The sequence below is a fragment of the Phalacrocorax carbo genome, chromosome 1 (genome assembly GCF_963921805.1).
Source record: "Phalacrocorax carbo chromosome 1, bPhaCar2.1, whole genome shotgun sequence".
Taxonomy (NCBI): Eukaryota; Metazoa; Chordata; class Aves; order Suliformes; family Phalacrocoracidae; genus Phalacrocorax; species Phalacrocorax carbo.
This window is the reverse complement of record NC_087513.1, coordinates 97,887,829-97,899,145: the sequence shown is the minus strand read 5'-3', so window position 1 is coordinate 97,899,145 and position 11,317 is coordinate 97,887,829. Positions and strand designations below refer to the sequence as shown.

At 37.8% G+C, this 11,317-nt stretch overlaps 1 protein-coding gene across 4 annotated transcripts in view; it reads right to left on the bottom strand.

Moving 5' to 3' along the window:
• Positions 1–379: 379 nt before the first annotated feature.
• Positions 380–11,317, bottom strand: part of PHLDB2 (pleckstrin homology like domain family B member 2) — a 128,370-nt gene continuing 117,432 nt past the window's right edge. For all 4 annotated transcript variants that reach the window (XM_064468349.1, XM_064468348.1, XM_064468341.1 and 1 more), the window contains 5 exons: positions 9,660–9,750; positions 9,068–9,214; positions 6,306–6,525; positions 3,089–3,174; positions 380–2,342 (listed from right to left, as the gene is read on the bottom strand). In XM_064468349.1, coding sequence (XP_064324419.1) covers positions 2,202–2,342; positions 3,089–3,174; positions 6,306–6,525; positions 9,068–9,214; positions 9,660–9,750 — 685 coding nt within the window. In that variant the 3' untranslated portion in view covers positions 380–2,201. The remainder of the gene's footprint in view (positions 2,343–3,088; positions 3,175–6,305; positions 6,526–9,067; positions 9,215–9,659; positions 9,751–11,317) is intronic.

Genomic DNA, 11,317 nt, shown 5'->3' with positions numbered 1-11,317 from the left:
AATGCTTCCTGCAATTTGACTCATGTCTAAGTCAAATATTGGGAAAACTGGGAAACCCTTAAACTCCAGCAATTTCTGCTTTGCAGCTAAACAAAAAATTTGTCTATATCCAAGGCTTGTGATAAATTTTCCAAACAGGGTCATGAAAAAATAAGAAAGGTATTACATTATGTATATGCAGTAAAACAGGGTATGCTCCTACTTTCATTGCCATCTGAAAGATTATCTTCTGTAGTTCTTTCGCAGGGAAACTCATGGAATGGTTAGATCAAGCATTACTAGAGAAATACAAAATTGCTTGCAGAACTGTGTATGACTATTTGAAAGACAAGCAGAAATGTCTCAAGACAAAGCAGGAAGTGAATATTTAAAACAAGTGTATGTTTTAAAATGTTTATTGAAATGCCTTCATTGCATCATGCAGGATACAAAAAAATCATTATTAGAAAACCTTTATAACCATACTTAGAAGTAAAATCAAGATACATCAGGGAAAAATAATTATATAAACCAAAGCAATTTATTTCTGATAGTGTTTTAAATCATTAGATTACACGCTGTGATCTGCACAGATGATAACAATTATCTTGCAAGAACAGCCCCTTCTTTCAGGATTCAAGTCAAAACTGATGTTTGTCATGCTAGAGCAACCATATCACCTGTGTATACCACAAAAAAATCAACCTGTTCATTACAGACACAGGGTTTAAAAAGTATAATAAAAATATTCTGCCAGCATACTTCTATTCTGCTTTCACTTTGTGTTCCATCAAAAGCCATTAACTTTTCATCAAGAAAAAAGGCTAATGTGCTTTCTTCTGTTACACAAACCACATAGCACATAAGTTTGACTACTGAAGCAGAACCTCTTTAAAGTCATATTATAAGAGACTTTATTGAAGTTCAGTTCAATTAAATAATTTATGTTTTTGCAATATTACTCAGGGACTTGGAACTTATTTTAAAATGGGAGACCACTGCACCCTCAGTATTTTTGTTGTTTTAGGAATCCCAATCTCTGCTACTTAAAATTTTCAGGGGTTTTTATTCATACACTGCTTAGCGTAAACTCTTAGAACTTGCCTCTCCCTTTTTATTCTATTTGACAGCATTATTGTGTATGGATATGCATTAAAAAAAAAAAAAACAAAAAACCACAAACTCTCTGGGGCCAAAAACTTGGCTCCAAAGAATTTAAATACATAGAGATTTTGGTGCTGGCTTCAAGGGAACCAATGTTTGAGAGGTTTCCACAGAGCATTCACTTGGCACAGAGTAAGGTTAGAACCATGCTGGGACCTTGCTACATAAAATAAAATTGCTCTAGGGTCTAGAATCATCTCATTCTATTCAATAGGGAAGATTAGAAAAAAACCCTTCATATGAGGAAGTTAATACATGTGTTCCCATGTCATATCCTTGTGGAAAAATGCATCTTTATAAAGGTATCCTTCTCTTTTTTTGTTGAGCACCATAGATGCAAACTTTAAACATACAGTTGGTGTCACTGAGTGTTTGAACACACCGAATATTGTAACATTTTAATTTCTTTAAATGTCCTGAAGAGTTTTGGCACCATCCCCTTATAGAAAGTTAGGTACATCTAAGAGTTTGAAAAGGTTATGATAGGGGAATTGTATAACTCTTTGGCTCTGTTGTAATACTTAACTACTAAGGCAAGAACTGTGTGTACCTTAGGGTTGCTTTTTTGTTTATAGTTTTATAAAATACTTGACTAAAAGTTTTAAAAAGTCACCTAATCGTCTATAAATGTCAAATGCTGCATATTAAAATATATGCTTATTACACCTTTTTGTTCCATTACTAGAATTTTTGCATACTGATGAGAACACATACATTTGTAAACTGTTTAGTATGAGTTTGTGAAGATATTCTCCATATAAGAGAATTTGTAGAAAATTACTATTGATTCCAGATGCTGTAATTTAGATTGCCCGATTATCCATTTTGGAGCACTACAATTCTCTCAACATCTTTAGCTTTTTTGTTCCTATAAAGATCAACTAAAACAAGTAACAAGCCCCCCTTTTCAATGCATATGTAAAACCATCTCATTTAGAGGTTTCGGGTGCACATCATAAGGAGGACATTTCAGAGTATTCACTGGCTTTTCAGATCTCACTACGTATGGCTAACTTCATATGTGACGTTATTGCATTATGCCCTATTGCCCCCTTTTATTATAACATGAAGTGGGTGTAGCCTTCTGCGCCCGTAACAATGACATCCATCCATATCCTCATGGCTTCTGGCGAAGGAGCAACCATATAGTATATACGGTCATGTGTCTTAACACTGAAAGTGAGCAATGGGTTGGGACTCTAAAATAAAACAGAAAGAAGGATAGCAAAAGAATGACATCAAAAGCCATTTATTGGCAACAGAAATAAAATTGCTTGCAGGGAGATTTACAATAGGGTTTAATGAGAAAGATAAAATGCAAAATGCCGTAGCACTGCATCCTACATTACGGCACTGGAAGCAGAGATACGTTTAAAGCATTTGCATCCAGCATAAACACTTTTTACGACATATTTCCCCTGGACTATTCACAGTAGGGCCAGGCTCCAAATTGTTCTGTCTGCCCAAACGAGTAACTCCCCCACTCTGTCCTTGGCTTTCACAAATCCACGTGCCAAGGATATATTCAGCTTCTTCACAGCTCATTTAAATTACAGATGAGAGGCAGGGGGTGCCACCAGTTAACTCCCTCCCTGTGATAGATGCTTAGAGCATTCCCTTGATTTGCCAAAGCCACTGATTTCAGTGGTCTTGCCACTGGACTAAGGAATTCCTCACAGCAAATCCCATGTGGGACCATCACTTGGCAGGCAGATGCTCTCTTATCTCTGCTTTCATCAGTATAAAAAACAGCCAGTGCTAATTACTGATCTGACTTCATCTTCCTTTTCTTCCACTCCAGGGTTCTCTGTTTGTTTAATGTCAGCTTCTAATAATAATTATGTTTTTTTAATAATGTCAGCTCTCCCCTTTGACTTTACAGCAGCTACTGTGCTTTGGGTACCGCCATACAATACTCAGTTAAAACAACAATAAGAAAGTTTACCTTATATGCATTCTTTAGATGATCATAATAGACTTCTTCAATAGCTTGAAAATATATTACACCTTTTAATTTAGTTTCGTGTTTATCTAAAATGGAAAAGACAGAACAACTTTGAGAACTAAAATGAGCAGTACTTCGAGAAGCAAAAGCTTAATTTGCATTTCCCTATATGTTCAGCTGGTAAGTAACTGGATTACCAATTCTGCTGGTGAAATCCCACAGAAATCTTCAACCTTTCTTACAAGTTGGTCGGTTTTGTTGAGAGATGCATTTCCTACTTTTATATGTTTTCTTTTCTACCTGGTTTCCAAAGTCATAAAGCGTTTGCAATTTCCTCACCTATTTGCAAGTCACTCCCTTCACTGAAGTGTCTAAACATTATGGCTGGTATCAGCCAACAGAGGACAGATGTCTCTGAGATACATCCAATCTTCCAATTCCATGAAAGCCAGCCAGACTTCACATAGCTCGTAGGCCAAGACCAGCAGTTTGCCTTCAAAGGAAAACTGTTCTGATAAGCTAATTTGAAATACAATTTGATAGCAAAAGCTTGACATTAGAACATCATTTGTGCTTGTACTTATTAAAAAAAGTGCTTCTTCCCTGTTTATAATAATCTGCTTCAGCCTCAAGCTAATACTTGCTATTCAACTGTGAGGTTAGCAGATCGTAGGCAAGTTTCTATGAGCTCTGACACATGGAAAAGTTTACAGGAGGTTAAAAGTTCCTCAGCACCAACTGCAGCGTCATAACTATCTGTTTGCACTCTCCTACTCTGACAGCCAAGGTAAAAGCCAAATTAATTAGACGCAGTTTGCCCCTGTTGCGAGAAGGACCTCCCCATTTTCTTCAGAGCACCCGAGGTTCGAACGCCTGAATGGGTAGTTACTCCAGGGAGGTTCCTAACAAGGAGTAGGTTGTTTACCAGCAGGACTGTGTTTCTGGTACCAATATCCCACTGGAGCAAAGCTGAAATACAGGGTTGGAGTTCTGTCACTTAAGTTTTGATATCTAGAACAGAGACACAGCTGACTTAATCTCCCTTTAAAGGCAATGGAGAGCAGCAGACACTTTCAGGGGGTCAATTCTAAACTATTTTAGACATCATCTGATATTGCTTTCTGTCCCAGCATTAGCTAGTGAATCGCTAGGGCAAGGATTGTGAACTTAACAGGCACAACTGTAATGTTTCACAAGAAAAAGGAATACGGCAAATACGCGTCTACAGTACCCTCAGTTTTCCTGCAATGGAAGAGAAGTTGTTAAATAATCTCAGAGGGTGTTAAGAAGCATCACAACTGCATGTGACACTGAGGGCAAGCTTGCTTCCGCTCCCAGTACTTTTAGATTAGGGGAATGTAATGCTTTCTGACCCCAAGTATCACCTTAACTCTGATCACTCATGCAGAACATCTTTATCAGTCCCATGTGAGATTCTGCTGTCATTTTGAACACTTGCAAAACTCAGCTTATGTCCTACTGGTAGCTGCAGACAGTTTCCAAAGCTTCATATGATGGCAAAAAGAAATCCCAGAGACCAAACAATACAGCATTGGGAATCTCCCTGCCAGCCCCCGGAGGACCGGTAAAAGTACAGAGGTATAAGATTATGACATTATAGCACACATTATACTAAGCTAAATGCAATGCTATACAAAAGTAAACTGTCTGTGCAGTACAAGCACAGTGATCCACTCTCCTTTCAAGCCCTACCTGGGGTCTTGGTTACAAGAGCATTTCAGGTACCCACAAGCTCCCATCACAACAGTCTATGTAGAGTTCCCTGTATGCTTCAGGTCAGAAAGTGCAGATGCTTCAGTTGCTACACTAAATTGTCAGACTTTAGGGTAAGTTCTTTGTTCAGTACATTTGCAGAACTAAAACAATATGCCAGTATAGTCACTTAGAGTTCAATTACTCTGAATTTACACCATCAATATCTATTTTGGAAGTCTATATTTAAAGATCTAGACGTGTCCTCATGCATACAAGCAGCTGCATTTTTGTGCATCTGGTATAGAATTCTCATGAAACCGTTTGTTGGCTGGAGTCCTTGAGACATGAAAAGTTTTCTTTGGTAATTCAAATTGCATTGTGGCAACTGCACTGCACTAAAAACTGAAACTGTTAGCTATTAACATAACTACTAAAAAAAGAAGAAAAAAAATCAGTACCAGATGGGAACACAACTGTATGTTACAGGCCTTCCTAACCAATAAACCAGATGTTAAGGACAAAAATAAAAAAAGTTTGTTACATTCTTCATACTATTACTGCAAACTAACATGAAATATTCAGTGGCTACATAATGAATGAATGTAACGAATTCAGGTACGTGTGTTAAAAAAGGTGGACTGAGCAATGCGTAACCCTACCATCAATTTTAAGTTCCTTATGAGTTGCTGGAAAGCAGTAATGTCATAAAAGGAAATGGAACTGTTTGGTGTTTTTTGTACTTGACGCTTTCTTCTGCTTCTTAGCAATGACCCCTGTCTGGCTTCTCCTAATAATAACTATTCAGAACACAAAGTCATTTTTCTGGCTTCCTCTGAAATTTCAAGGTCAAACCATGTGTAGATTTGCAATCTACACAGCAATCAGAGAGACAGATATGTTCTTAAATTCCAGATTTCTGGGTTTACCCCAAGGTAACAAATTAAAATAATGCTTATAATGGCTCCAGGTACTGTATAACACAACTTAGTGAACAGAAACCTCTTTACAGTATTGCATGTTGTTCATTTGAAATTCCTTAGACTCTCAAACTCAGAAGTATCTAATTTCCTGAAAGACTTTTCAGCACATCAAGCAATGGGACTGAAGAAGCATTCAATTTAATTTTCATGGTAAGTATAAAAAATTATGTTCTTTTATGAAGGGTACAAGAAATCATACTGTTATTGGAGGAAGTATGTAATATTTGAAAATAGTTACGTGGAGCCATTATTCTGTGTACTAGGAACCTGGATGATCTTCCATTTTTTACCTCTTACCTATCCACATCTCCCCTTTGTCTGTTATGCTCATTTCTGTCTTACCTGGCATTAGGATTGAACACTGCAGGGAAGGGATCGCACGAGCTCTGAGTCTATGTGTAAAACACCCAATGAAATGGAAACATAAGTTTTACTCAGGACTCCCTACATGTTCATAACTCAGCTGAGATTGATAGGAAAATAGAGGGACAGGTGAACCTGGTAGTGATGCTGTAACCTACCTGCATAATAAGTAAAAGTTCTCTTGTTTCTGTCAAAAACAAACCATCGTTTTTTCCATGTTTTAATTTTTCCTCCCATTTTAATCAGAAAGCCTCGGCAGGTCTTCTCTGTGAGGGAGACATGGTAACAGGTCTCTATGTTGTGACCGGCTGTTTCAATGTGACTTCGTAGGTCAAAGTCTTCCTTTCTAATGGGCAAATAACGAGTCAGGGGACGGGCCTACAGTAAAGAAAAGAAGATCATATTATTTTTAACAGAAGTCTTAACTTCTCCCTCACTTTTTCTGCTGCAAGGACATAACTACAAACTGCCCATAGATTCTAAGAATGAATGTAAGGAAAAAAAAAAAAGAGCTTTTGCTGCAGCCCTAATTTTCTTTAGAAGAAAAATCCTTAAAACTTATAACTTTACAAAGTGTTGGATAACTTTATAAAAGCGAGACTAGAGTATAGGAGTTTCTTGAAATCATTGGTTGATAAGCCCGTAAAACACGGGCCACAGCATAGAAATGTTAGTTTAGAATTAAAGCCTCAATTAAATGTAAAGGTGTGTTACTGCTTTAGATGAAATGTAAGAACTTCATCTGCATGATGTTAAGCAAACCCTTTATTTGTCTGGGCTAGATACTCACTACACATATCTCACTCATTAATATTTTACTGCTACAAGTATTTTCATGCAAAGTATAATATAAATAATAAGAACACACTTTTACAGGAAACATTAATAATGAGGCAACTGTAATCGCTAGTTAGTTTCACAGAGATCACCGTGAACAGAACAGAATTCTTTTCTTCTGAATGAATGAAATGTGGTATCTAGTTCACAGTCAGCAATACAGTATGGAGAGCTGAAGTGCACCCCTCTGCAAGAGACAGCAAAGCAGCACAGGAAACAGTGCCTCATTCTTGACTGCAGTTCAAGACTCTGCATCAAGCCTGGATAGTATCAGCTGGGAGAAGCAGCAGGCTGAGTTAGTGGTTTGGGACCTCTGCCAGCTGAGGGACTATACTTGTTTTCTGTGCCTGAAGGATCTGGGCACAACACCCCCCATTTTAAACACAGAAGACAAGTCTCCCAAGGGTCCTGCTGCAGTCAAGGCAAGACGGAAGCTACATCACAGGGTGATCAGAGCAGAAGCTGAATTTAGGTGCTTTGAATGACTCATGAAGGGAGCATCTCCTCCTCTCTCTCCCCCTGACTCCAGAGAAGTCAGTGACCTGGAGAATCTAATCTGCCCCTGCTCCACGACTAAAGTTAGCCCACTGAATCCCACTGTGAGTCACAAATCGAAGGGACTTTCCCCCATTGCATTCTCAAGAACCTCTTGGCACAATGGGAGCTGTGCTGCCCACATGAACTCTGCACCCTTCTAAGATTACGCAGTCCTTTATGATACAAGCTGGCACCAGCTTTGGCAAGTGCAGAGGTGGAGTTCCTTCCTCTAGTTCATGTTTCTAAGTATCAGAAAGTGCTGAAAAGAATAAAAAATTGGCTCTCACTGTACAAAGGAAAGAAAAAAGTTAACAAAAAAATCATAGTTGTTTTTGACAGGTATGTTTTGTCTTCCCGCCAATTCAGTCTTCAGCCTCTCTGCCAAGTCTGCCAATTAGAAGTAACTGACAGGGCATTCTATTATAACACACGCATGCTCCAATTTGGGATAAAGATATAAGCATAGCATTGTTGTTTATGCCACACTTGAGTTGTCATTAAAATTTCTTAGAAAAAAAGAAGGCATTCAAGTAAAGTATTCTTAAAATTTAACATCTTATAGTTACATTTTATACCAAAACAAAGGAATGGATATATTTAACCTGAAACAGCTTAAAGTTTCTATTGGGTTGTGCTATTGTGCTGATTTGGTGTTATCAGTTAGAAAGGCAAGTTATGTAGGAATGTTCATTAAAAAAATATAATAGGAACTCATGAAACAAAGATTTAGCAAAGGTAGCTCTAACAAAAGCAGAAACATATTCAAATATTCTATGGAATCTTCTGCATTCAAATACATATACTAATGGAGGCATTGTCTTGCTATAGTATACTAACGATAAAATGACTGCCTAGTCTATTTGCTATACCATATAGATCTTATTAGTTGTGGTGGAATAAACCAGTAGGTAAGACCTCTGAGCCTAAAGAAAGCTTAAGATACCTCCAAAACCTAACAAGAAGCAAGAAGATGTAGGAGGTAACACTGTGTTAGCTAAATAACATTTCCCATGTTGTATGGTCCCAGTAACATTAGGAAAAATCCTATTTCTTCTTTAGAGTAGATGTGGAGCTGGAAAATATTCTTTCTCTGATTTTTCAAATATTTAGAAGTGACAGTTCACATTCCCAGATACCTTAAGTTTTAAAAGAAATAATAATAAATAAATAAACACCAAAAAAAAACCCCAAACACACCAATGGTTTATAAAATTAACATACTCACAAATTACTGCTGTTCAGGTTAAAAAACTTCTGTTCTGCCCATACTCAGTAACAAACCTTACAGGATTAATATTTATACTTTAGATATAAGATGCTAAATAGATATCTGTGGTATTAACTTTAAATTAATACCCAGACGTCTATCTAAAGCTCTAAGAGCCCAAACATACTTTTAGCGGCACAGTTACACCTCAGAAATACTAAATCCATCTATTCAACTGAAAGCAGTTCTATCTACCATTGGCAGAAATACATTTAGTCCCTTCTGTATATAAATGGGAGGTCTTGCACTTAAAAACCATTTCATGTCAATGTATCTCACCTGTGCTCTTTGTTTCTCACGTATTTTGACTTCTTTTTCAATTAATTTTTGCCTCTGGCTAGTTTCTTCTTCCAATCTTTTCTCTAGTTGCTCTCTGTGGCGCTTCTCTTCTTCCAGAGCTCGTTTTTTAGCTTCCATCTCCCGTTCCTAAATACCAGAGCACATGCAGAACTTCAATTACATGTGAAACTATAGCTGACAATGTAATTTCTAGCTAGGACTAAATCCCTTTTTGCCTCTTAAGTAGGCAAAAATATATATCCAGCGAAGTGGACCGAGAATTGGAATCAGAACTGCAAATATTACCACTCTAGAAATTAAGGTTCTTAAGCAGCTCTACTAGCAGGCATAGGAGCAATGCTGACCTAGCTTCTGATGGGATTTTGCCATCAACTCACCCACTGAGATAGCAGCTATTCCATATGGGCTCAAAGATGTAGTATGAGGGTGAAACCAGACCTATCTAAGGGGGGAGAGGTAATTTTTTAAGTGGCTATCAGGTGTGAACTATTTCGGGTCCAACGTTGTATTTAGGAGGATGTTACCTAACTCACATGCCCACTCATAGTTCTACTCATAAAATGATACTTACCCTAGTCTCAAGCAGCCTAGTCTTTTCAGCATGCGCTTGTTTCAGAAGTCTTTCCATCTCTTCTATTCTTGCCACATTTGAAGTGCTAGCACTGCACAAAACCATCAGAGTTATTTAAAAGAATACTTGGTATTTGAAGACATACTTTACAGTCCAGTATCAAACAGTTTAAGAATGGAGTTGATACTGTTTTCATCCAATTCAGTGCAATAGGCACTAACAAAAAGTTTATTTATAAAGTATATGGTATTCTCTCTATGCATACATTTCCCAGGCAGAGTTGTGAAAAACACAGACTCAGGTGCCTAAAAATGCATCATCAGTCCCCTGTGATCTGTCATCTTCTCTCAGATAACAGAATATGGATGGAGGTCATTACCATGTCCCAGCAAAACACACTACGGATCCTCAGGGCTGGCATTAGTAACCATCTAAATAGGCCACGTAAGTCTTTCTGGCTGTAGATTGTCTCTGTTTTGTGTCTTACTGAGCTCATCATCAAGAAATGCTTGATAAAAATAAGGAGAATTAAGAGGGCAAGCCAAAGAAACAAGAGTAGTCAAAAAAAGTGCTAGATCCTGGCCCAGCACAACACAGCTATCACCTTTGCCTGTCCTTTTCCCTTTTGTTTCTTTTCTCCAATACAATTTCTTTGTTTCTTCTCAATTTAACAGCCATTTCAACTGTGGCATTGACATGGCACGCTCTCTATTTTATTTTTCATCTTATGCAGTTCAAGAAAAACAGTTGGTGTATTACTCTATGACCATTAATAATCCCATTAGACTAAAAGCACAAAGTGAGGAAATCGAGTGGATTCAAACGTTTAGGGCAGAGAGAAACTTGACTTAGGATTGTACAGAAAATCCTATCTGACCGCTCAAGTGGAAGTGGGTATCAGATGGCAGGTTTATTCATGCTACTTAATAGCATACAGACCAACTGTGAAGGGTCACAGGTAGAATGGAAGTAGTCCAAATACAAGTCCTGGGCAAGGAAAAGGAAAAAGAACAACATCCTTCGTTTTCTGAGCGTGTCTCTGAAAGTTCTATGTCTGTAAGACCAGGAGTTTTGTCAGAAGCGTCAGAGTCTTCAGAAGACATTTCTCTGATACTGGGGATATGTTTCACGAGAGGGTACAACACAGTACAAGAATAGCATACCTCATTTAACCCAAGCTTGCAGAAAAGGTATAACCCATCTGAAATCTAGCTGAGCTCTAAAATCTTACTGTCTCTGAGAAATAGGGGGCCACTGACTTGGGTGCCCAAGCCTCGTTTGGCCACACTATGTTTAGTTGATGGGCCTAGAGAATTTGGGTCAAAGAACTTCAGTGAAAGCAACAGGACCATAAATGAAGTCATTTGAGCAACCCAGTAGACAGTCAATTGCATTAGATTTTCCCATATAAAGCTTGTCAAAGACTTCAGCTTAGTTAAATTCTTTCACCTTTGATTTGCTTATCCTGCTCACAGAAATTAATGTGTAGCAGATCATCATCTCAAAACCTCAACCACGAGAAAATAAGTTGCTAATGAATCTTGAACCAACTACTGTTTGGTGAGTTCATGAATGACTACAGCAGTTCTATTTCTTCTATAGTCTGAAAACAGACAGATTTTATGCAATTCCAGAAAAAAAAAAAAAAAGGTGTGTCT